This window comes from Girardinichthys multiradiatus, chromosome 3 (assembly GCF_021462225.1).
Source record: "Girardinichthys multiradiatus isolate DD_20200921_A chromosome 3, DD_fGirMul_XY1, whole genome shotgun sequence".
Classification (NCBI taxonomy): Eukaryota; Metazoa; Chordata; class Actinopteri; order Cyprinodontiformes; family Goodeidae; genus Girardinichthys; species Girardinichthys multiradiatus.
In genome coordinates this window covers 39,553,715-39,581,662 of record NC_061796.1, presented here as the reverse complement: position 1 = coordinate 39,581,662, position 27,948 = coordinate 39,553,715, and the positions used below count along the sequence as shown (strand labels likewise).

General features: G+C 38.1%; 1 protein-coding gene across 4 annotated transcripts in view; it reads left to right on the top strand.

The window, feature by feature from the left end:
- The window catches only part of znf385d (zinc finger protein 385D), a 116,147-nt gene extending 89,275 nt beyond the window's left edge, over positions 1–26,872 (top strand). For 2 of the 4 annotated variants that reach the window (XM_047361051.1, XM_047361054.1), the window contains exons 5-9: positions 14,290–14,610; positions 16,666–16,847; positions 23,653–23,754; positions 24,971–25,093; positions 25,873–26,872. In XM_047361051.1, coding sequence (XP_047217007.1) covers positions 14,290–14,610; positions 16,666–16,847; positions 23,653–23,754; positions 24,971–25,093; positions 25,873–26,118 — 974 coding nt within the window. In that variant the 3' untranslated portion in view covers positions 26,119–26,872. Of the gene's footprint in view, positions 1–14,289; positions 14,611–16,665; positions 16,848–23,652; positions 23,755–24,970; positions 25,171–25,872 lie in introns of all 4 variants that reach the window. The other 2 variants (XM_047361053.1, XM_047361052.1) reach the window with 2 other exon arrangements.
- Positions 26,873–27,948: the final 1,076 nt, after the last annotated feature.

Below are 27,948 nucleotides of genomic sequence, written 5' to 3'. Positions count from 1 at the left end.
TGCACAATATGTTGCAAGGTTATCACAGTATCACTGTGTGCAATGTGCATATAGCAAAGAATGCCAGGACTGCTTATGGTTTAGGTACCATTCAGTAGCATTCAGGTTCTATTTGCCTGTAATATATTTGTTGACACTATTTTTTTATGCAACATAGAAATGTTTTACAAGAGAAAGAGACAGTAGAGGGGTCAAGTCTTAAAAAAATACAAATTAGCAGATGTTTCCCAAAGCAACCTTTTAATACAAACAAGATGAAAATAATGATTTTTCTAGAAGCTGGATAGACTACTCACTATCTGGGGTCTATGTTTGCCGTTACTCAAAGCAGAAAGAAATGAACAGTTTTTAATTATTTGTTTATTTATTTTAAGAAATAATCAACTTAATAAATTGTATGAAAAAACTGTATTTATTCACCAACCTCTACCTAAGTTTGACTGAACAGTAGACCTTCTTGTTCAAAGTAACAATACATTTTCTCCTCACAGGCAACCACCACGGTCCTTAATGATCAGCAGCTGTGCAAGGCTAGGAACTAAAGGCCACATGCTAATTCATAAAGTATGTCAATAAACACTCAATAAATAATCAAAATTTATTGTGTGCAAATGGTTATTGCTGTGCAAATCCCTGCTTAAAGTGCAGTGCTAAATAAAGTGATAGTTAAAGTGCTTTAAGTAAAGTGCAAACTGCTCATCAAGTGCTGTGCAAAGTACTACAGTGAAACTGGTACTGGTAAGGAAGTTCATTACAGAACATCACACAATGTGGTCCAAACAGGTACAGGTACCAATACAAAAGTGACTTTCACATGCCCAAGTTGCAGATTGTACCAAGGTCCAGAAAAATTATGCAGCAGTGTTATGAATGCCTTAGTTTTCCTTATTTGCTGCAGTCTAGCACTTTTGGAGATCCTAGAAACTGTAAAGCGGTCTTAATCTGTTATCAATGGAACTTTGCACTCGATCTAGTCCTGAAGATCCCAATGAAAACTATTTTCTTGAATTTTTGAAATTGATAAATGTAGGTTTTTCACATTTCTTTCTTTGCTGTCAATCTAAAAGTTGCCTAAGACTCATTTGTTTCCCTTCCTTTCGCCATCTTATCGCCAATAAAATGCTGTTTAGGAAACCCTGGCTCCATGTAACTTAAAAATACTCATGGAATGGCAGACTCCAGGTGTTTTTAAAGCATCAGTGAAGAAGAATGCATCTATAAAATAACATGTCGTAAGAGATAACATTTAGAGTGTTCACCACGAAACATGCATATTTTCTGAGATGGATGAGCATGTGCTTACAGAAAGATGGTATGTATTACCCGGATGACTCAGCAGCAGCCTGTTAGGTTTGCATGTCCTTACAGCAGCACCGAAGAGAGTAGAGGTTGAGAGAATTGCCCACAGCACATCCCTCCATCTCTCAGTTCCAGTCCAGTGCCTGAGGAAATGTACCCTGATATTAGCTATTAAAGAGCAGACTGTCAGGGGAGCGCTGCCAGCACTGACAGCAGCTGCACAACACTTCTGGATTCAGGGAGGTAGTAGCTGTGCTCAGGACCTTTCCTGTCCTACACTGGAAGACTTTTTGACACCTTCTGCCACCCCTCCACCCCTCTGACCTCCATCTGGAAAACAATGCTGGTGCTCAGGTCTGCATGTAAACATGCTGGGTTATGAAGAGAAACACTTAGAAATATAAGAGGCAGCAGGAAACCTGATGCGTACATGCACGGAGCTGCAGATGTTGTGATTTGTATTAATTTCAGATGCCAGTGGGTAAACACTGAAAGTTGCTGAGAGAAATTAGATGTGGATCATTTGCTTTTAAATAAGAATAGAAAAAAAGAAACTTGTTTGACTGCAAATCAACTGCTCCTGCTGCTGTTAAAAATAATTTCTTGCCCATCAATTCAACAACAGTTTTTGCACCAAGAAGATGCAGAAGGTGGAAACATTAAATGCAAGTGATGTTATTTTTTCACTTCATCAGTCTGGAATATTCAAATATAAATCTTTCAATTCTCAGCACAGTGCAAAGATCCTGAGTCATTTGTAGTTTGTTTACATTTGACCTCCAAATGTAAACACTTCTAGTGTACTTGTAAAGGTGTCTTGATCCAACTTGAGCCTCATTAGCTAGTCTCATTGGTTGTCCTGGTGAACCCGATATCTTGTATGATCTCATGAGCTGAAGGTGTTGTTACAATGTTAGAAAACTGTCAAGGTGTGAGGTTGGGTTGGACCGAAATGCAGACAAACCTCCGGAAGAAGCATTGTGTGAGGTAATTTCTTCTGCTTTAATAACAGCAAATAGAAAAACTTACATTTCCAGCCACAACAGACCAGAAGACATCAAAGGACTTGCCAGGGATGAGACATGAGGAACCAGCGAGAAATTGTGCAAACAACCAGCTTATAAACAGAGGGAGGAGGAGTGTGGACCAATGAGAGAGGAAGGCAGGCAATCAGATGGAAGTGGTAACAGGTGAGGAACTGAGCAGCTGGGAAACTGAGGCAATGTGACTAATTACAGCAAGCACAGGGAAATACAACTTGAGGGACACAGCAAGGAAACCTGAGCTAAATGACAAAACCTGGCATTAACCAATATGAAGGAAACAGAACAAACATAAACGCTACGTGACTGACTGCAACTAACGGTCTGACAGAAAGGAAATAAACATAAGACTAGACAAGGAGAACTACACTAAAATAACAAACCTGGGGAAACACATACAAGAACCTAGGCAGAGAAAAACATAAATGTGCATAACTACCAAACAGAAGGCACAAGAGAAGGATCTAACTAAAAAGGTAAACAAACACCAAGACCAGAACACAGGAAGATAACAGATCTAAAAATACAACTAAAAACACAGTTAACAGAGTAGAACCTACAAAATAAAACACCAGAAACAAGGACTCAAGAACTAACCTTAAAAACAGAGAAACACCTGATTAAATGCAAACAAATAAACCAAAATTCCACATCGTGACAACAACAGTATTTTAGCTCCAACAAGGTGCTAGCCGGAAACTTGCCATACAGTAGATAATCAACTGAATTTCTCCTGTTTCTCAAAGAAATGAGTTTCATTGGTTGGAGAGGAATTTTAAGGCCTGTCAAATCTGTCCTCTGCTTGTTGAATGTCCTCATGTTTTTAAAGACTGAAATGAAAATGAGGGGAAAAGCTGCCAAGGCCTGAAACAACTGTATTATCTTCAGAACATCCGTATATTTGTTGATCAAAACCTTCAAAAGTAGGTCTGAACCATTGGAAGAAAATATAAAACTTTTGCACATTATTGTATTTTCTTTAAAACTGATGGAAGTAGCAAAAAAAAAAGTCCAAGAGACTAAATGAAATTTGACAGACGTCTGGGGCGTTGAGGAGTTCCTATCCTTTAAGCTGTGACAGGTTATAATAAAGCTTGAACATTTTAATTAAACAGGCTAATCCAGCTTGAATGAACAAGGTAATCAGATCTCAGGGGGCAAAGTCTAGGCAGAGAAGAAGAAGTCTTCCCTCTATCGCTTAGGAGGCATCAACAGGCAGGAAGGCAAGGATGAGGCCGTGTCCCATCTTGATTGGGTCGCATCACCCGTCCAGATTTACCTCCCGTTCAATTCTCCCCGTCTTTGTTGCCTTCAGCTCTCCCACCCTTTCAATTTCTCCAGCTTTAATTGTGTCCCATATTCGATTACTCGCCTTTAATCTTATCTCTCTGATCCCCATCCAAGTTTTTTTTTACCCCTTAGTACTTTCTCCTTTAAACTTGTTTTTCCACGTTTGTTTGCTCTCAAACTTTTTTTTTTTACTTTTCCCTTTCCATTTAACTCTCCATCTTCTGAATCACTCCTCTTATCTGTTTTCCTTTCTTTCACCTGGTTTCCATCTCTTACGTCTTTATTCCTCTTCATTTCACCCCACAGCTGGGGCTCTGCTCACCCATACCATCTTTAGATTGATCGCAGTCATTACCTCCATTAATGAGAGTGGATTGAGTTCTTAACTGGGCCTTGCAGAGCCCGTTAGATCACACTGACTAGGGATATGGATTACTGGAGGGTTCCCAGAATACAGGGCATGCAAGGCCGGCCAAAGTACACTTTAATCACCTCGCCCTCCAACATCAAATGGCTCTTTAATGACGGTGTGGTAGATGGGTTTACACCCCCGACACAAGGGCAAACACTCATGCCAGCCGGGTTCTGTATGAAGCACATAGATAAGGACAGCAGTCGATTGCTGATTATTACTTGTTTTTTTTTCATCTTGCAGGGCTTTTATGTGCAGGTTAAATATGAATGAACTATAACTCATCCAGCACCTGCTTTTAGAAGAATAAAATTTTTCCTGTGAATTATGTGTGTCATTATCACTCAGAGGTGATTAGTAAGGCATCACAACTAGCAGCAAACAAAATCAAAGAGATGCTCCTAAAAACTTTTTTTAAATTCTCAAATGATCAGACTGCAAAAACAGGCAATCAGTGGCAAAGGTAGTTATTCTATTCAGATGATGAAACTCGTATATTCTAAAGAGTCATTACATATAGATTGACAATTCGAGAGTTTAGTCCTGTTTGATGATGGCTTACAGCTACTGAAAAATTCAGTTTCTTACAAAATTATGTGGAATATTCCAAGACCAAGAAAAAGCATTTTTAAAACAGAAATGTTAAGTTATTGTCTTTGCTTTCAGGGGGAACACTCACCAAATGTGTAGGTGCCTCTCCTAAAGATGTGTTAAAGCCTTATAATAAATTAATCTTTAATTGCTCTCCTTTGGAAAATAACAGTATTTAATTTAGCTGCAGTTATTTAGTGGAGAAAAATTCAGCTTTAAGAAAGAATTGTTAAAAACAATTCTTTCTTAAAGAATTGTTTTTAACAAAGTATGCCAGTGTCCCCACTTATTGGCATGCTTTCTGTTAAGATCTTTGTTCAACTGCCTTCTGCCATCAGCAGAACACCCAGTCTTCTCCTGTAACATCTCAAGATTGGAGAATTTGGAAAGAGGGATCTTTGACCTGACCTCTCTGCAACATCTCTCTAAGATCGTCCAGATTCCTGGGTTTTTTTTGTTATCCTGTCACAGTGGGGTTTTGGGATGGACCGAAGCGCAGACAAGAGATCGGGCGCAGCATTTCAAGCAGTCTTCAATTTATTCAAAATATCACAAAAGGAAACAAAAACACTGCAGATGTAAACCAGAGTCAGAAATCTAAACTTACAAAGTTTCTGCAGGAACACGCGGAACTCAAAGCATGGACGAGGGCAACGAACGAAGGTGAGAGACAAGAGGAACCAGCAAAGGGGAATGAAACAAAACCAACTAATATACAGAGGGAGAACAAAGGCAGGTAATGAAAGGAACTAAGAACAGGTGAGACAAGGAGGCAGGGAGGCAGAGGGAGCAGGTGAACCTAATAAAACTAAAGCATGAGGAAAGGGACTAAAGACAGGACAGTAAGCAGACCTAAATGAAACTATAAACCAAGATAAATAAAGCATAAGAATCAAGAATAAACATGAACTGAAGGAAACTGAGAAACTGGTGTGAACACAAGAACCTAAGAACTTAGTAAAACAGAAACTATAAGGAAACCCTGACTACAAAAGTAAACAAGCTCAAACCAACACTGATGGAATGAAACTAAGAATGAAGCAGAGGAAATGAGGACTAGAATAAAAGTAAACAATAATTAAAGCTAACCTATAGAGGAGAGGCTGGAGAACAAAGATGAACTAGAGGAACAAAGCTAAGAATAATAGGAGAATAAAGGGAACTTAAACCAAGTAATAACTAAAAGGGGAAAACAAATGACGAGAGGAGTAACAAAAAATAAACTAATAAATTAGAGAGTGCAAGGGAACCAGAGAACTATGATAAATAATAATAGTCATAATAAGGAAACCCTTCTAAGAAAACAGGAAAGCGACGCCAAGGGAACTAGGAGCGAGGAGAGCACACTGGGGGGCAGAAAATAACCAAAGCTGAAAACCACAACTAACATGAATACAACAGTACCCCCTATCAGCAGGGCCAACGTTTTTTTTGTTTGTACTTTTTACTTTTAAAAGCAATCCTGTTTGTAACAGCAGAATTTAGTGATGGCATCTGCATCAGGCTTACATTTGGAAGCAAGATAGCAATTTTACAACATAAAGTTTTTTAAATGCAAAAACCAAAAACTGAGCCTTTTGTAAAGCAGAGGTGTTGGGACCAGGTTTTGCCATTTGCTATTTTCTTATATTTCAAATACTCTTTCTATTGTGAAGTTCAGGTTGGTTTGCTTATAAATCTTTATACATGATCCCCCTCATTTGCATAAAGGGATGGGGGAAATACTTTCTGTGTTATTTATTAGCATGTAAGGGGTTAAACATTCATGTATGGTAAACCCTGTAGCTAATGGCTTTTCCTAAAAAAAAAAACAAAAAAAAACAAACAAGCAAAATAGAACATACATATTATTTCCATATCATTCTGGAAAGGCAGATTGAGAAATGTATATTTACCACAAAAAAACCCCAAAACATTTGAGCATCATTTAAGCAAATGAAGGTACATTGCAGTGATGTCTAAATCCAATCTGGGCGGTTATCCTGCATGTTTTATATGTGGCTCTGCTTCAGCACACCAGGTTAAAACCATTGAGTTATTACCAGGCCTGTGCAGAACTTGATTACATGGTGAGGAGGTAATTCCACCATGTCAGTCAGCTACACTGGAGCAGGAACACGTGTACAACATGCAGGACACTGGCCCCTGATGACTGGATTTGGAGACTACTGTGTTACACAATGCCTGAAGAGGAACTTTTCAAGTTGATTTAAATAATTTTATCCAGCGGTGATACATTAGGAAATACAACTATGTGAATCCCTGATGTTTACCTGGAAGTCGTTCTCTTGTTGCTCCCAGATCAATTCAGAAACTGTGAAAAGTTCAGTGATAACCCAAAGGCACAGACTCCCTGGCTCCAAACCTTAAACCATTTCCTAACATTTACTGGGAATCGTGCTCAACCTGGCAACTCAGCCGCTGAAAAGCGGCCTGGAGAAGCAGGTGTGATGGCAGCCCAATGAGGACAGCAAGCCTGAGTGAGTTAATCGCTATGATTTCAGGCTGTGTTGATGCTTAGCACTCTGCAGCTGAACTGGGAGTCGGTGGCTGTTAATCGCATAGAGCGAAGAGGTCGATTGCTGTCTGCTAACCGAATAAACATTACTCATGAAAAATGACAAGGTTGGCTGTATTCTATTATTAGATGGTACTTAATTTTATGTGACTGTCCTCTTAAATTAAGCTTGAAATAAACTGAGCTGAACATGAGGCGTCATTTTTCAGTTTATGATTTTTGAATGAAATAAATACAGTCTGAGGTAAAAAAAAAAAAAAAAAAAAAATTGCTCAAATAAAACAAAATATAAATTCCCTCTTTGAAGTTGAGAAGAAACCCTTCAAATGTTCCTCTCAAGATATTGGAAGTAACAGCTGGAAATAATGGTCTTTCTTAAATCAGTCAACAGACATCTGCAGCATCCACTGGATCACATGGACTCCCAGAGGTCAACGACCACAGGTGCTCCAAGCTGCTCAATCATCTGCTGGCAGCGGTAATCAAAGGCACCCTTGTTTGAGGTCAGGACAGATCCTGTCATGAGCACTTTGTTAAATGTCAGAGAAGGACTGCAGCAAAAAGCCAAGAGTACAGAGGGAAACCGCATCACTGGCAAACTTAATTGTAGCAACTGTTTGAGATATTTAAAAAAAAACTCGGTTCTTCCAAAATAATTGACTTTTAAACGCTTGTACGAAATTCAGAGTAAAGTTCTTAAACTAGTATTAAATCATTTAACATTTTCCTATGCTTCTTACATATGAATCTATTTTTCAGCTGCATAGTGTATATGAAACTATTTTTAGTGAAAATAAAAAATAAGAGGAAAAGGCATTTGCAGAGGTATAATGTAATGTTGAATATTTCTACATTTTGTGATGTTACGAGCACAAACTTCAGTGTTTTTGAGCGATGATAGACTAACATAAAGCAACAAGTGGAAGGAACATGGAAGGGACATGATGCATAGTTTTTTAATTGTTTTACATGTTTTCTTCATGCATAGAATAATGTTGCAAATTCACCCAAGACAGCATATGTATCCCACTAATGCTGGTTGGTACATATTGGACACATATTAATAACAACAGAGGCACTTTGTCATCATCTAGAAGTCAGAGACATGCACAACTAAGTTTAATTGTGCTAATTTGCATATTAATTACCCAAATTTATATCTGTATTCTGAGCTATATTCAAATTCTTAATCTCTGTTTGATTTAGCATCTGCTTCACATCAAAAACAAATGCATTTATTTGTTAAATAATTGTTCTGTGTTATTCACACAGTAGGAGTTAGAGCTTTGGGGTACTTTTTGGTATGTTTGTACCAGCTTTGCACATTTAGAGACTGAAACTGTTGCTCATTCCTTTTTTCAAAAAAAGTTCAAATCTAAAGAAAGCATCTGTGAACATACAAGTCTTGCCACATATTATCATTTGCATTAAGGTCTGTACTTTGACTGGACAATTCTAACATATGAATATGCTTCGAATTAAACTATTTAAGAGTTTAGGGTTAGTTGTCATGCCGGAAGGTGAAAATCTTCCCTGACCTTCCCATTACTTTTGGGCATCTTCCCTGGCCCTGCTAAAGAAAAACATTCCCTCAGCACTATGCTGCCACCACCATGTTTTATGATGAGAAAGGTGTGTTCAGTTTTCTGTCAGACAACACCACTCAGAACAGCCTTGAATGGCTGTGTTTATACGGATAATAAATTACTCATAACTAGACTCTATTTAAACATTGGGCGAGCTCTGAAAGCATTTGGCAGCACTGGATTTCTTTAAGGGGTATCAGAAAAAGAGGGCTGAATACTATTGCATAAAACCCCATTGAAGCACTGATACACAGAAGTTCGTTGTTGCAATGTAACAAAATGTGTTCAATGAGTTCAATGAGAAGAAAGAATTTTTCAAGGTTTTGTGATACTATTAAAGCAACTCTCAATGTCAAGAAAACTCTCAGCTGGACAAACCTAATGATCAGATCCACTGATGTTGGTTTTATTGGAAGTTAAATTAACTAATCCTGCTTTTCCATTGAGTTTGGTGGCTTTCCAGCTTGCGTTTATAGACCTGGACAAGACGTTTATTTTTCTTGGCTGAAACCTTCGCATTTATTCTCTAACAAAGAGACATGCTCCAAAGCCTTAAAACAACATCTGGTACAATCAGGAACTACATAAGCACATAGTGCTTCGACCTGAAAGAGGGGAGTCAAATGGTTAGGCAAAGTATTAACAAGCAAAAAACTAGTTGTCAGCCTGTTTGTTGTGTTAAAGCATGTAGGAAGGTAGAATATTTTTATTGATGATGGAGAGGAACAGGCCAGTGGTAATGGTTTTCAGTGTTGCATAAAAATTGGTTTCTGATCATTATATTGCCAAGCTAAAGTTTGCTGTCTGAAAAAAACAAACTTTTCTATCATTAAGTGTGAAAAACACAAAGTGACACTCCAGACTAGAGTCTTTTACTCACTGGGGTAAGATGGGGTTTTTCTCAAAATGTTCTGATTTTATTGTGTATTTTTACCATCATAAACCACAGCCTCATTGCATTTTGAAGCAACCCTCCAGTCCTTGTATATTCATCCTCCACTGGCTCCTGTTCATTGTTGTAAAGATTTGCATTCAAAAGATGCAGCTGGTTTTATGATCGAGCTGCAAATTTTATAGCTGGAGTCAGTCAGGTGTGAAAGGAGGTTATTATAAGTAAAAAATGTGCCTCAGAGCCATTTCAAGAGGTTAATGGATTGGATTCTCGCAAACACTGAGATAGTAAAAGTAAATATCACAGTGTATACGTTTCCATATGTTTATTAGGCGTTCATTCAGCCACTCAGTGGAAGAGCTGTATCATTAAAGACACACTTTACCACTTTATTCATATGATTTCTGATATTCTCTAAAACCAAATGAATAGCTTCTTCTTCATGTCTGACATATTCCTTTGACTGTGGCGATCTTTGTTAGACTATCAGGTTTACAGCCTGTTGTGGCACCAACCAATGACACCTCTGTTGGGGCAAATAAGGACCATAGATAATGGTCCACAAAACCAGCATGACATAATTCACTATTGATTTGCTCTCCGGGCTTGCGGATCTTCATTCCATGATCCTGTAGTGCCTAGAAATCGAAGGCGTTGGCATCGATCGATCAGCCGGTGCCGGCGAGGAGAAATTTCAGTTTTGTAAACGTTGCAGCAGTCCTTCTGTATTCAGTGGTCTGACATGTGGTGTTGTTTTATGAGTCAAATATATGGATCTGTCGCTCTCTTTATTACTACTACTGCTACAGAGACAGAGGTCCAGATTGACAGCTTTAGATCATAATTATGCACTGTCTGTTTAATTTTTCTACACACATGAATAACAAAGCATATATTTCTGGTGTTACCTGCCTACTCTTAGCTGTTGTTTCTCGTGTTTGGCTTGCTTTGGTAATTTGAATATTGGTTTTGTTTTTTTAGAGACTTGAAGTTCGGATGTTCACACATTTTGGTGTCCATGGTGACAAATGCTTTTAAACTGTAGGACTTAGCTGAAACTGTTTGGGTGTCCTTCCACAAGCTTTTCACCACAGTTTGCTGGAAGTTTGGCCCATTTGTCCTGACAGAACCGTCGTAAGGTTTGTTGGCCTGCTTGCTTCCACACACCTTTTCAGCTCTCCCCACAAACATTCTCAGGGCTTTGTGATGAACATTGATTTTGTTGTTCTTAAACTACTTTGCAACTAATTTGACTGTATGGTCATTGTCCATTTGGAAGATCCATTTGGGCCAATGCCTTAACTTCCTGGGTGATATCTTGAGATTTTGCTTCAATGTTTCCACATAATTTTCTATCTTTATGATGCTGGCTATTTTGTGAAGTGCTCCAGTTCTTCTTGTTGCCAAACATCCACACAACATGATGCATGTAATCTGGCTTTTTCTGTTGCTTTTCGGGTAACGGCTATTTCCTTGCTGAGTGAACTGTTATGGTTGACAGGAACACAATGCCACACACAAGACTGGAAATGATGGTTTATCTTTACAGGTTTATTGTATTGACATGTGAAGTGAGAAGACGATATGCCCAGCATCCTCAGGTGCTGCAGGAACTACTGCTGCTGCTGACCAGAAGGAGAGAGACAATTGCCACACAAAAGCTGGTTTTATAATCAAGCTGAAGCTGGATCAGAAGCACTACTTAAAAACGTACAGCATGTAGCAGACCTTTCAGACCATGTCAATACAGGACTCATTTCACTGTGGTTTTTGAACATGGCATCTTCAGGCATCAGGAAACAGTAGGAAAAACCAGACTGGAGAGGTGGTTCTCATATCTTGACGGATGTCATGATTTCCCAGGAGAAAGCAGAGTGTTTGAGGTGTTTCCAAATACATTCACAGGGACTCCTCAAATTAACTAAAATGTTTTCAAAGTTATGACATGATCACCTGGGCATTTCCTAAATAGTTTAAAGGCATAGTAATCAAAGTGTATCTAAACTTCTGAATTTTTATTAAGCAATAAATATTAATTGAGAGAACATTACTGTTCTCACAATTAATATTACATGATCAATATTACCTGATGGTTACATACACTAGTATATGTAAATATCAGGTTGCAGGTGTACAAACCAGTACCATATAAATCAGTGTAACTACTAATTTTGTGGGAAAAGGGGCAGACAGAAAACTGAACTCAACAGTATTTACATTCAAAACAAAGAACCTACCAAAACATTTAGGTTGATGTGATATGGTAAAATACGAAAAATAAGACAATCAGTCAAGCTTTAATAAGCTTTACTACATTGTTAAAATTAATTACAGTTCATTTTGATTATGAATACTTGTAAACTTGTGACAGGCACTGTGTGAAATGTAAAAAACCTTCAAAGCCTGAATAGCATGAAAACTAAGGTGAAAAAAGATTAAGTTAATTCATTAAAAGTTAAAGCTAATTAAATAAACTGTTTTTGGATTTTCACTTAGAGAGAATTTTGGTAATTAAGGTAGATACAATGACATTCAAAATAAGGATTCAAGTTAAAAAAAGTAAGAGTTAAGACATTTCAGAAACTGACTATAATGTATAACCTTACATTATAACTAATAATTGAATAAAAACATGAACTGACACCTTTCCTTTGATTGAAGTACTTAGGTTTGTATTTAGCAAAAAAAACTTGAAGGTTCAATAGTACACTTAAATTGTTGCCTGAGTTATAAATAAAACTCATTTCGATTTATGGCTGCTGTACCTTAACTTTCACAGTTTCGCTGGACAGGTATATTTCTGTAATTCATGTGACATCTACCTTCCTGTTTCAGAAAACGTGAGGAACTAGGGATAAAATCTGGAGCAAATGAGATGAACAGAAAAATATAATGATTTGCAATTCACTTAAGGGCTGCATTGATTTATAGAATGGCAAGTTTTTGTATTTGCTAAACATTTTTCAAAAACTGTTGCAACAGGAACATATCTGCCTTGTTCTTTACAGATTGATAAATGTCTGGCAACTCAGGAGATTCGTTTCTTTGATGTAGAGGGAAAAATGTGATTTATCCACTCTAAAGTTGCTCACTACACAAATTCTTCAGCTGTGTGAAATCCAGGGACATACCATATCGCTCTCTGCATGCTGGTTTCAACATTATAAACTTTGTTTTGATCAGATCTGTCATTTTTGTTTATTATGGCAAAAACAATCTTGTTTTTTCAATTGTGTTCCATATAATCACCTCCCACTCCACCTAACCTGACAGTGAGTTAAAAGGAGAATGTTAAAAGGAGAATGCGCAACTACGCACACAGGCAGAGAGGACTGCAGTCCAAAACAGCAATTCACTCCAGGGTCGTTGACCTGCCTCGTTGTTTGTTACCCGAAAAGTTACACTGAGCTACTCGAACAGGGCTCATTTCAGAGCAACCGCGGAGCCAACCAGAGAGTGGGAGCCTGCTGCGTGTGTGTGTTCAGGAACAGGTGGAAGCAGAGCGGTATAACCCAGGCTGTAGATAGAGGTAAAACCTGAATGTTGATGCAGAGTGGGCTTATTGTAAGTTACAGCTAATCACTTATTCACCCAGCAAGACATGAGGTGGAGGTTCACTCTAATGAGCATCATCAGGGTCATGATGAGGGACTTTCACCTGAGCTACAGGTTAAGTTAAATGATCTGTTTGTGAAAACAGCAGCAACCTTCTCTGTGAGCTTCTAGCTGGATCCGCATCATGGTGTGAAAATATCTGGTCCTTTACTTCAGTCAAAATAAAAGCATCTAATCCTAACGTAGCTAAACACATTAAAAGGTCCTTCAGATCAACACATTGATCTCATGGCAGCCAGTCTAGTTCTACAACAGGTTCATAAAAGAAGGAACAATTTTAATAAAATGTTTCGAAAGCTCTTGGTATAATTAAAATAAAAAATGTGATTTAGGATATCACCATTTGACTAAGATTTAAGAAAATTAACTTTATACCAGTTTCCTTTTTTTTTTAAATGTAAGAAATTAAGACTATGGAGCCTTAGGAGTGGAACACTTTGAGAGTGTAACGTTTAAAAAAGTAATTTATGTAGATGACAATAGAAGCACATTTATCTGGCCCATAGTAAACATCTCTGAGTTTAAGTTTTGTCAGCAAAAATTCAGATTACCTTTTTTTTCTAAATACCTCAAAATGTGTCATTATCTGCTTCAGCAAAATGGTTTTTGGTTATCCTTCATTCAGCTTCTAACGCAAATAAAAACCAAGTAAAATTATTTTAAACCTTCCTTGTTTGATTCACAATAATTTACATTCACTCTAAACCCAGCTGAGACAGAGAGCTGGTACAATGTGTCCCATGTTATTTTAACTTTAAATTATTTATAAACCGTCTTATGAAAATTTAAATACTTTGGGTTTGGGCTAAAGCCCCCAGTGTTCTGAGACCCTAAAAATGCTCCTGGTTTCTTAGCAGTTAAAACATTACTGACCTCTGACCATAAAATCTTCTTTTGTTATCGCAGCGCTGCTTGTTTGATTTGCTTGTTGTATGTCTTCCTACCACAAGACATACAACACATAACGGACCAATCCTATCAGAACGCTGCTGTTCTGGTAGGATTGCATGAACCTAATTAAATTTCCACTTGTCTTTCCACAGACTGCATCTCTGGATCAGCAGTATCCTCCCTGATCAGACCAGCAAACCCTGTGGTGACCTCAGCTACATCCTTACCTGAACCATTATGCTCTCTGAATGCATCATGTGACTATGCATCCTCTGAGACTACCTTGGCTCTTCATGGAGAGGAGAAGCTGACAAAGACAAACTCACCCACAGAAACAGATGTGGACCATGAGATTGAAGCCGAGACAGAAACAGACATAGAGACAGAGGAGGAGAAAGCTCGGCGCCTCCTTTACTGCTCTCTCTGCAAAGTGTCAGTCAACTCGGCGTCACAGCTGGAAGCTCACAACAGCGGTAAGAGACAATGTCGTACATTTAACAGACTTGATCCACTGTATGAGTTGTACAAAAACCGTTGTGTGAGGATATGAGAGCACAATGAATCTCTGTTGCTTTTCTCAATAACCAACATCCAGTTGCTTTTCTAAAATAAGAAACTCTTAGTTTGAAAAACGCAGCTTTTTAGTATTTATCTGTAGGATTCTCAGCATGAATGACACAAAAACTGCACAGAAAAAAATAATGCAACTGTTCACAGACAGATTAATAGTTACACCACTTTGTGCAGAAAGCAGCACTGATTAAGAAGAAAGAACACAGTCCTTATATAACCAACCACCTGGGGTTTTCTTTTACATCTCTTGTTCTGTTAAAGCCGTCTTTTTTTATTTAATCTTTTGTAGCATATTCATACCTTTGGCAGCTCTGAAATTGAACTCTTTTGCAAAGGTCCTGACAGTGGCTTGTTATGTTGGTGGTATGGAAGAAGGTTTAAGTAAAAAGTAATTTGTCATTTCATATTTAGGAAAGTTGATGAGTTTTCATATCACTCCTATGTGGTGTTGACATTAGTGATCTTTTTTTGTGACAGCGGAAGTGTTGCCAAACCTGGGAAGTTTGTAAGAGAGATGAATCCCAAGGTGCTTGAATAGTGGAGACAAATACCATTAACCAACAGCCTGCCTCTCGCCTAATGACCGCTGAAGATAGGCCCAACTCTAAACACAAGCCTAACCACACCCACGTTCACCTACCACTCACCCACCCAGTCCCTGCAAGGATGAGCAGATATATACAATGGATGGACTAAACAGTTTCTGAATGTCATCATTTAACTGTTTCTCATCACCTTCTAAAATGAACCCAACTACAGCAGTATTACATGCTAATTTAATAAAGGCGTTGCTTTGGTGGGCATTGTTACAGTCAGAGTTGCACAATAAGTAAAGCAGAGGGCTCAATACACAACCCTGAGGGGCTCCTTTGCTTAGTGAGATGCAGTACAGGTAGGGGAAGAGTTCTGTGAATGATTTGGAAGTAAGTCTTTGTCCAGATGCAGATGGTGGTGGATGTAGAAGCTTACTTTTAAGAATAGCAGGATTTAAAAAGGATAGCGTTAAACCCTGATCCTAAATTAACAAAGAGCACCATTGGGAGCATGGAAGACCATTGACCTCTTCAAAGTTGCATACCACCACTTTCAAATTAATCTCGTAATAATAATGACTGGTAAAATGTCAACTTTTAGTCTTGATTGTGGTTAAGTTTTTTATGTTTCTTTTTCTGTGTTGCCATTACCACCTGCTTTAGAAGATGGTAAATATTTTATGGTAACTGCATGTAATAAACAGCACTGGTATGTACAATCAGGTGCTTTATGCCTTGGTGGACGTTTTCACTGATGTGGGCTTTGCTTTTTTTTTTTGTATGTCACGACCCAATACCATTTAAATATAGCCAACTTCTACAGAATGCCAAACTTGGTTTACGTCCAGTTAGTGTTTACAAAAGCTACAAAATCCTTTTATAAAGCAGGTTGTGAAAACACAATCAAAGCCCATCAAACTTGCATTAGTAGAGTATTTTTTCATTTTGTTATGGAATTTCTTGACTCATAAGACTAAATAAATGAACTGTTAAGATACTTTTTTATTTTGCCATCATAACTCACTACTCACTTTCATGCTGTTTTTGGCTTAAGTTCAGATGGCCAAAGAGCTTCAGAGCTGCATGTTGCAGAAGGCATTTTTGTTGCTAATAAAAACTTTAGAAACCTTGAAAATAATCCTCCCACCCTGTTACCTTATGGGTTTGTTCCTGGCTCTTCTGTGTCAAACACAACTCAAAGGTCAATTGTATAACTTTTCCACCAGAATGTTTAATGGTCTTCTCAACTGTCTTTGATCAGGGATGTTTTAGGATGATTTACAAGCTGACCCTTCAACCCTGATTCTCATATTTCAGAAATCACACAAGCTACAAAACCCTTATTTCAATGTTCCCTCAGGCTGTCTCTCCAGGGGTGACAATCATGTTCTGACACATCTCGTTTCCTGTTCTGACCTGCAGGTACGAAGCACAAGACGATGCTCGAAGCCCGGAGCGGCGTGGGTTCCATCAAGTCTTTTCCTCGACCGGGAGTCAAAAGCAAATTGGCTTCATCCTCCAAATCATCAACGGGCCTGCAGAACAAAACCTTTTACTGTGAGACGTGTGATGTGCATGTCAATTCAGAGACTCAACTAAAGCAGGTGAGATTTACAGACTAAAACACTGTGGTCCTGCATTACCTGGGAAATGGATTTCATTTGGACTAGACTTTAGTTTTAAATAATGAGGGGGAAAAAAGTAAATACATAATTATGTTTTTACATAAATTAAAAGAAAATGCAATTAAATTTCACCTTTTGAAGGATTGCTATTGCATTTTTGTTAATTACTGTATTCCTGTTTAGAAAAAGATTGTTCCTTCATGTCTGTCTCGAAATTCACAGGATTGAGCCAAAAAAACAATCCGCCACAGTTCAAGGAGGAATTCAACACTTGTAAATTATTCACACTTGCATAACATGTCAAAATGTTTCCAATGAAAGGGTCTACATGGAGCTGTTGGAGGCCTGTGGAACACCAGCCTACCTCCTTTGTGTGTGCTGTTACATCAGCAGGAGGACAATAAGGAAGGAAAAAATAAATCAGATCACAACCCCATAATTTATGCAAATTATGTTTTTAAATACTGAAACTGACACAGAGGCTGCTGTAATAGAGCTCCATTAGCTGATCAGTCCATATTATTAGACTGAATGAAGGTTAGTATGCAGATGAGTCATGTTGGGAAAAAGGAATGTCCTCATGTCCGTTTTCTGGTATACAGTACTGGGCAAAAATCTTATTCCTTATTCCTAATTTCATATTTTCCTTTCAACCAGCCAGCATGCCATGTAAACTTTAAAGCTACCAGCCAGGCTGTTCTGTAAAATCAGTTAAACTGCTGCCTGTCAGTTTTACTGTGCTTTGCTTTATTGTTATTTAGTTAAGATAAAAACAAAAAAATTATAAGTGCATATAAAGCTTTAGAAAACTCTTTTCAACACTTTTTAACTTGATGCTCGAGCTAATAAATCTCTATACACACATATTTCAAAACAATACAGTAAGTTTAAAAAGGCTGCTTCTGTCAGTTCTTCAGCTTTATTGTTGTCTATATTTACAGATTGGTCTGAAAAGCTCCATCCATCAGAAGCTTTTGTGCTTTGAATGGTCATTAACTATTTGGGAGTGGAGCTGTAACTGTGTGTACATACGAGCCTGAAGGAAGGTGCAACACAAACCACAATAAAACATTACTTTGCTAGCTTAGTCAATTGAAGCCAAGAACAAATAATGATGCCATTTTTAACCTGTTTTTAACAAATTGCATTAGTGATTAGCACATAGCTCCAGAGTTATAACTGACAAATGTAAATAACTTCCACCACTCTAAAGGTTTACAGAAAGCACATGGACGTTTGTTTTCTCCTTTTCAACACTGAAACATCTCCAAAGAGGGTTATTCTTTTTTATTTAGGTGTGCAACAATTCTTTAGCCTTAAAGTTCCAAAGTGAAATCTGTTAAAATATGACCTGGAGTAGCACAAAACCATGCTGTTCGGGTTGGATTGGTCAATGGTTCCACCTGATATCTGACCAAAGGTGAAAGCAAGAAATTCATGGAAGCAGTTAGGGAAGAAAACCCGAACACACAGGAAGGGACAGATTTCCATATAATTTAAGGAGTTCTAGACAGGGGCCAACAGGGGCCAGTACCCCTCTGGAACTGGTCCTGGATTAATTAAAAAATTAAGGATTTGCACTTTTAGCTTCAGCCACATTGAGATAGGACCTCAGTTTTCATCTACTAGATCAGGGGTCTGCAACCTGCAGCTCCAGATCTGCAATTGGCTCTGTGGCTTACCTAATGTATTAAACAATGAAATATAGCCCACATTTTTTGGTCATTCTTTTGTTCTGTGCCCCCATAAAAAAACACTGGCCCCACCCTAGCCCCTCTGGTAAATTTGATCTAGAACTGCCACTGCTTATAAAACATCTTCAGCGATCATTTCAAGCCAAGTTGTTAAACCATGGTTGATATGTTTTATAGGTTAATTTTCACCTCAAAACTGCTGAGAGGTGCAGCTTACTAAGGGACATTTAATCAAATATTAGTGAGAGTGTAATGTATATATACAGGGGTTGGACAATGAAACTGAAACACCTGGTTTTAGACCACAATAATTTATTAGTATGGTGTAGGGCCTCCTTTTGCAGCCAATACAGCATCAATTCGACTTGGGAATGACATACACAAGTCCTGCACAGTGGTCAGAGGGATTTTAAGCCATTCTTCTTGCATGATAGTGGCCAGGTCACTACGTGATACTGGTGGAGGAAAACGTTTCCTGACTCGCTCCTCCAAAACACCACAAAGTGGCTCAATAATATTTAGATCTGGTGACTGTGCAAGCCATGGGAGATGTTCAACTTCACTTTCATGTTCATCAAACCAATCTTTTACCAGTCTTGCTGTGTGTATTGGTGCATTGTCATCCTGATACACGGCACCACCTTCAGGATACAATGTTTGAACCATTGGATGCACATGGTCCTCAAGAATGGTTCGGTAGTCCTTGGCAGTGACGCGCCCATCTAGCACAAGTATTGGGCCAAGGGAATGCCATGATATGGCAGCCCAAACCATCACTGATCTACCCCCCATGCTTCACTCTGGGCATGCAACAGTCTGGGTGGTACGCTTCTTTGGGGCTTCTCCACACCGTAACTCTCTCGGATGTGGGGAAAACAGTAAAGGTGGACTAATCAGAGAACAATACATGTTTCACAATGTCCACAGCCTAAGATTTGCGCTCCTTGCACCATTGAAACCGACATTTGGCATTGGCATGAGTGACCAAAGGTTTGGCTATAGCAGCCCGGCCGTGTATATTGACCCTGTGGAGCTCCCGATGGACAATTCTGGTGGAAACAGGAGAGTTGAGGTGCACATTTAATTCTGCCATGATTTGGGCAGCCGTGGTTTTATGTTTTTTGGATACAATCCGGGTTAGCACCAGAACATCCCTTTCAGACAGCTTCCTCTTGCATCCACAGTTAATCCTGTTGGATGTGGTTCATCCTTCTTGGTGATATGCTGACATTACCCTGGACACCGTGGCTCTTGATACATCACAAAGACTTGCTGTCTTGGTCAGAGATGCGCCAGCAAGACGTGCACCAACAATTAGTCCTCTTTTGAACTCTGGTATGTCACCCATAATGTTGTGTCCATTTCAATATTTTGAGCAAAACTGTTCTCTTACCCTGCTAATTGAACCTTCACACTCTGCTCTTACCGGTGCAATGTGCAATCAATGAAGACTGGCTACCAGGCTGCTCCAATTTAGCCATGAAACCTCCCACACTAAAATGACAGGTGTTTCAGTTTCATTGTCCAACCCCTGTTTATGAGACTGTATGTATAATTCTAATAAGAGAAAATCCACAATAATTTTTTAATCATTGCAGTTGAATGTTGTTCGATCCTTCCAACTTGGGAACAGAAGAGTTTAGATAAGTCATTAAGCCAGAAATTTATGATATTTAGGACTGTGTGTAAACTTCTCACCAGAACCACACTTTTGTTTTTTATGATCCTCATTGACGTTCAAAATGTATTTTGTATTTAACAGGAGGTTAAATATTCATCTCTCTGTGCATCTTGGTAGCTTCTGTACCAAATGTTCTTCAGATTTTGTCACGTGAGAAATTTCCACTACAAAACCATATACTTGCTCAGTGTTGTCTGAGGCAACCCTGATGTTTCTCTCTGAAAAACAAACAGGCTTTCTTTAAATTGAAGAGCAGAGATTCTCTACAAGAAGAATCCTGCGTGACAAATTTAAAATACAAGTGTGAATGTACAATCCTCTGCAAGGATTTGAAGAATTTAAACTGGGCCATAAATCATAAATTCTTTACCAGCTTGATGGTATGTGGCACACCAGGTTCCACCAGCTGTTTGTCATATTTCAGCATGGAGAAAGACACATTCTCCTCCCTTCTTAACATGAGAAAAATGTGTCCTTAAATTAAACCATGGGACGCTGAAATCAGTTCCATAAAGCTAAAATATTGTACACCAGCTAGCTAGGAAGTATAATGTTTTGTTGTGTGCACATGGACAATGGAAATTTGTAATTTGTTTAAGATTAATTATCTATTTACGTGCATTTAATTGACATTGAATACTGTTTAGCCTGAAATTAGATTAATTGGGTCTCAAAGGAAAAGATGTTTTAATCATGCTTTATAATTCAATTCACTTTATTTATAGTGCCCTGCAAATGGATTAATGCCTCTAAAAGGTCTTATCTTGTGTCATATTACGATCACAAACCTTAATGTTTTTTTTTATTTGACTGTATTTTTAAATGTTTTACAAATAAAAATTTGAAGAGTGTGGTGGGCATTAGTATTCACCCCCTGAGTCTTGTACAATACTTTTTAGAACCACTTTTCACTGTAGTTATACTGCAAGTCATATGGGGTATGCCTCTACCAGCTTTCCACGTCTAGAGATGAAAATCCTTGTTTATTCTTTTTTTTTTGCATAGGTAGAGAAAATCCATAAAAGTCAGTTTTTAAGCCTTGCACACAGCCTCAGGTTTACACTTTCTTCTGGTGAACTTACCAACTTTCCATCCCAGCTGAAGAAAAACATCACCACAGCATGATGATGCCATAACCATGTTTCAGTGTAGACATGGTGTGTTTAGGGTAAAGTTAAATGTGAGCTGTCTGAACAGAGAATTTTCTTCTACATCCCATACATCGCTTGTGAAAACTACACATGGCTTTCTGTCATCATTGCCTTTCTTCCTCATCTTCCAGTTGCCATGTCAACAGATTCTCTGTGTGGATCTTTCTGTGGATCTCTGCAGCTGATCCTGAGTTACCATGTGGCCATGGATCTCTTGACTGCTTCTCTGATTACATTAATGTTCTTCTTTAACATCCTGTCAGTTTACTGACACAAAATTAAATGTATACATTTATTTTGACATTTTTACAACTTAGGTAACTTTGACAAAACCTTTGGCAGTTTCTTTGTGAACCTTTCTTTCTTTATCAAGATGTTCAGACATGAAATAAAAAATTTTTAATCAATGTTGGTGATCTCTGACAATGTAGTTGGATTTACACACTTGAGCTATCTCTTATTTATATTTTAGCTGGTGGTCTTTACATAAAAATAATCAAAATTAACTGCTGATATTTAAAGCTAGAAATGTAATAGTCTCTTTGCTCTGTTACAAATTTTTAAACAGATTTTTATTCTTTACTTTTCTGAACATTTTTTCTCTGGTTTTCAAAGACAAATCTGGACATTTGCCTAGGACAAATAAGGTATTTCACCTCTACAACCTAGGTCGTTATTTGCTAAGGAATAGATGGGAACACATTTTTACACAAACCTCTCAATTTCCTTTGTAATGGGGTTTGTTTGCATTAACTAAATAAATCAAGCTTTTGTTTTGGTCTCACAGACCTTTGAGAAGAGAGAGAGAGAAGATAAAACATTTGACAGCAAAAATTACAAAACAATATGTAAATAATGTCTAAAATGTGAAGAAATATTCTGTTTCCACCTTGGTAATGTGGCATTGTAATCTATGAGCCGACTGACTTACAGATTTAGTCAGTTTGGTTTCTTTCAACCTGGGTAATAAAATTTTCTTCCTGATATTTCATATATTTAAGATTAGAGATGTTCTGTGATGAGAAAATCACACGTTGCCGTCCCACCTTCACAGACCAAGTCTTAAAACTTGAGCTGATACTTAAGTGGAATTGAATTTTTCTATGAAAATGTTCATGTTTTTAGTTTTGAAAAAAAAAAACAAACATGTGGTTGCATTTAATGTCTTTTACAGGACTTGAGGAAGGAGAAATGAAAGCAGGAGATGTTTAAATCCAGAGGTAAAAACAGTATAATGTGTGGAAACATACTGTAGACGTGTCAGCTAAACCCAGGGTGACACAGAAACTGTAAAGAATTAGAAATGACTGATATTTGGTGAATATGCCTCTTATCAGTTGTTACTTATTTTATAACCCTCTAATCTCTACTATCTGATCAGATCAGATCTGTTCACTATATTGTTATAAAAAATCACCTTGAGCTGAATTCTACATTAAATGTGTTTTGGATGTCATATTTTCCTCAGATAGACGGTGCATAAAAACACATAAATGGATTTGATTTTTTAATTCTCCAAATACCTTTTTCTCTACTGCTGTAACCAGGATAAATTTCAGCTTCTTGTGCAAAAACAAGGATTAGTCTTTATTTTTTCTTGCACATTCAATGGTTGCCTGCTGCTGAATAGATACCAACAACACTGGCTTCTGCATTGTTTTTTCTTTGTTTGTTTTTTTTTGCTTTGTTGCCGTGGATACACAACAAGCCACTGAAAACTGGAAAACAGTTGTGGACTTTCAAAGGCAATCGGCTTTACTTATTCAGCTGTGGTTGCTCCACCTGCATGATGTCCTCGAGTTAGAAAATGGACTGCGTATTTTGTTATTATTTAATTTTCTTTTATTGAAATGTAATTTCATTTACATTCAGTATTAACACTACTGCAAAGTATGGTAACTCTGCAACATAAATGTTATAAGGCTGAGAAAATATGTGCTAAACAAAAAGTGGTGTAATCGTAATTAAAAGTTTTTTTAAATATATTTTGAGTTTCAGTTTGTTTAGATATTAAACATTTGCCGTTAGTTCAACCCTTCCTCAAAATTTGCCTGAATTTTCAACCTGTCTGTAGCTTGTTTACTGCAGAACGGACAATGACTATTTATAGCTACTTAGCCCCATTTATTTAAAAGAAGTTCTGTTCATGGTAAAAAAAAAATACAGCTTAACATAAATCGTGAATTCAAATCAAACCAAGGGAACGGATTCCTTTTTCCATGTCATTTGAGCTTCATCTACCTTCTGTTGTCTTTTAGCACATCAGCAGTCGGCGTCATAAAGATCGAGCAGCAGGTAAACCAGCCAAGCCCAAATACAGCCCCTACACCAAACCCCAGAAAGGCCAAACCAAGCAGCCGGTGAGTCTCTACACACCTCAGTCATCTTACTAACAACACAAGTCATGGTGTCAACACAACTATCACAGCCACTCAGGCTTGTAGGGTTATAAACAACCATAACTTCATCTCTCACTCCAAATGCTCTTTGTCTCTTCATCTTCCAGCTGCTTTCAGTTTCTGAAGTTTATGTGATTTAACCTTTTTGTAGGAGGATTTTTATTTGAGAGAAAGTTGGACAAATTAGTAAGCGGTTTTTGGACCTCCCCCATGAAGTGATCTCTGACAAGTTACATTTGGCCCACCCAACAGGACCTAACTCGGTAAAATGTCAGCTTTTATAAGTGGACCACCTGCCAGCGAACTTTTATTAAAAGTCTGTGATTGGGAACATTGTGGTCTAATTTGAAAACCTGATATTTTATTGACAGAAATGGCATGTCTGATCCAGCATGCTGCAGGAGGAATGCAGGCTTGGTTCCATTACTGTTTAGAGGTGATTGTAAATGTCAGCTTTAACTTATTTTGAGCAGTGTGGTCTGAGGCATCAAAGTGGTTCACATTAGGGTCAGGCAAGCTGATAAACCACAGATCAAAAGAGAGAACAGAAATAAAAAAAAATTCACTTGGGGTCATTGCTCAACTTTGCATAACTTGGCAGCAAACCACTGGTCTTCTTGGCTCCAGTTGAGCTGAAACAATCCTTTTAAAATATTTTTGATTGTCACATATGATAAATAAAAGAACTATGTGGGTTTAATGCGGAGAGCTGTTAATCTTACAATAAAGCATAAGAACGTGACATTCATCACACCCACTGTTTGCAGAAACCAAGCAGCAGGGTGATCAGTGAGGGGGAAATGACTTTTTCTGAAACCCATCATTGACTGAGTTAACGGAGAGGAGCTCCTCTGATGAGCGCAGAGTAAGAAATGCTTCCCGTTGGGTTTCGAGGCACTAGTCAGTTATTGATAACCTGTGACAGCTGCTGCTATGCGAGGATGATGCAGCCTTTTCATCACTGATACACAAGATTAAGCTAGATAACTTTGGTGATATTTCCACACAAGGATTTTTATTTTTTTGCTTTTCAGCAAAAACTGCATGACATAAAACACAAAAACTGGCTATGTTTTTTAGATAGAAGGCATCTATTTGGAAATATTTTTTTCAGTGCACCAATTTTTTTCTTATTTGTATGATTTGTCACATTAGCAATGTATCTTTCATCTGTCAGACAGTGGCAGAGCTGTGGGAAAAAGCTGTCCCGATGCCCTATGCCCAGATTGCAGATCGTGTGGTGAAACAAAGAAAGAAAAGGGACTGCTATAGATCTTCCTTGATGAGCATCTGGAACAGTGTAACCAATTATTGTCGATTAATACCACCTTAACGTCTAATTAAGTTCTCTAAACCCTCACCTCTCTGTTGCTGCAGGTACATAATCCTTCATGTTTTGAGGATATGTCTCTATGTTCCAGATTGTCCTTTCCGTATGTTTTTGACACTTTGTGAAAGGATTAGGATGAACATTTTCTGCATTCATGACTTTGTTACAAAGTTGTTTTGCGTCTCTCATCAGTAATCAGATGTAACCACCACTATGAAAACAGCTGTTTTATCCATCAGCAGTTTCACACAATGTTTGTTTATTTGTTTGTTATTATGTCCTCATTAGTTACCACCGGAGTGGTTACTAATCTTCCTGGGATCCAGTTAAAAAAATTTAATACATTTAATACAAAACGATCTTGACATTAACATAATAAGCACAACATTAATTAACATGCATTTAATTTCCCTTTGGGATTAATAAAGTATTTTTGAATTTGAATTGAATTTTGAATTAATCAGACAAATATTACAGGTAACAAATTACATACATAGACTTCATTAAAAAGAGATTTTAATGCCTTTATCATAACCAATTATATTTTTATATGTACAACCCTAGAACTGAAAGAGGGTGTACTTTCTTTTTACCATGACTGTTTACAAGTAACTGGTAGGCTACATGACTGCAAAACATTTTCTTCATATTGATGTTTTAGTAAAAAAAAACTGTTATTGTGGATAAAATGTTCATTTTCTGTTGTTTCTTTAACAAATTGAAATGTGTATTTTGTCTTTTTCTCCTAGATAAAGCTGTTATTAGGAAAGGAGCATCAGTGTCGGTCCCTCACGGCTCAGATCCTACCTGCTCACCTGGCAGCAGTAGCTGCCGCCGCCATCGGAAGCTCCTTCACCCATCGCACAAACCATGGCGCCAGTCCAACACCAAGCCCCGCCCTCTTCCAGACTCAGACGCTCCCTGCTGCACTGCTCCGCCCGGCTCCCGGGCCTGTCAGGACCTCTCATCCACAAGTCCTCTTTGCCCCTTACTGAGCCTGCCAATCCAAGTGAAGCACCTCCGCCTCAAAGACCAAACCATATGGAGTCCTTTCAGCTTCCTTCTATGCATCTTCATGCCATGTTGGAACCTTCAGCGCTCCCCTCTCATTTGGGTTATTAATTCAAAGCTGCGGAGCAACAGGAGCTTCTTTTGCCGGATTTATTTCTCTGATCCTGGGTGAACCAGCTTTCTGTGCCATGACTTACACAACGGACTGAACCGGACCTACAGTTCATCGTACCGCAATAATGTATAAAACTAACCCTGTGAACTATGCAGTGTTATTACATCCTGATTCAAGGCAGTCTGAGGTGAAACTATGTGCATTTAGTGCATGGCGCTAACATCTCTGCTCTCATGGAGGAATATTGTCATTCATAATTTAAACTGGTACTGAGAGCTGGAGAAGCCCTCCTCTGTTCCCGTATGCACTTTAAGCTCCTTCTCTGATGTCTACAGTAAATGGCTAAACTATGTTAGATGATTACTGTGTGTCGTAAAGTGTATGTGTGCGTGTTTTTTTTTTTTTTTTTGCATTTGTCTTTGCATATCTTTATGTGTGTGGGAGAGTGTTGGTCTATGTGCGTGTGAGTGTTGGAGATATTTCTATCCATCTTAAGACATTCCAGTTATTATCCAGCACCCATCGTCGCTGACTGTCTCTGGCCAGAGGGACCACAAAAGCTTGTCGTGTTAATTGTCGTGTAAAAGATTAAAAATTTCAAATAAAAGAAGCCTAATTTGTTATTGATGGTCTCCCTTAATGTTTTAATCATTTTGTGAGAATCGCTACAGCTGACATTTTTTATAGAAATTACCATCTGCTTTCAATTGTTTCTTTTTTCCCTTATTTTTATGTATAATGATGATGTACTTTTGCTAGTACATAATGAAATAAAGTGTTTTATAATAGATAATGGTTACTGAAAAGGGCTACATTGCTTTAAAAATCATCAATCTGTCTTTAAATACTAGACAAAGATAACTTGAATAAACACACAAGCAGTTCTCAAATGATTTATCATCTAAAGGGGAAATAAAACTATCCAAACCAATGCGGCGCAATCTGAAAAACATAATTGACCCCTAAACCTAATAACTGGTTGCTCCAACCTTGGCAGCATCAACTGCCATCAACCTGTTGCTGTAACTTGCACTGTGCCTTTTGCATCACAGAAGACAAATTTCAGCCCACTCTTCGTTGCAGAAATGTTTTATTTAGCCACACTGGAAGGTTTTTAAGTATGAATATCCTGTTTAAGGTCAAGACAGCATCTTAATCAAATCTTAATCAGATACAGACTTTGACTAGACCCCTACAAAAGATCAGTTTCCTTTTTATGAGTCACTTAGGGGTGAATTGCTGTTATGCTTTGGATCATTGTTCAGCTGAATAACCCAAGTGCACTCATTCTTTGAGTCATAAATGGATGGTCGGACATTCTCCCTCAGGATTTTCTGGTAGAGAACAGAACTATCCCATGGGAGAGTCTCAGTCCTATTGCTGAGTCATGAACACTCAGCTTAACTGAGGCCAGTGAGGTCTACAGCGCATCAGATGTTGTTCTAGGTTATTTGTGACATCAGGGAAGGATTTTGTTTGCCCAATCGTTTCTAGGAAGGTTCATAATTGTTCAATGCTTGCTCCATTTGTGCCTTTCATTGTGAGTCTCTGTATAGTGTAGGAAAATGGCTTTGCAACCTTTTCTGATCAATGCCAGTGACTGTATGTTTTATCTATTTTTTGAATTTTTTTGACAAAGGCATCAAGTGTTGCTTTTTGAGATCTTTCAGACTTCTTCATATCGTCTTGCAGGTTCTGT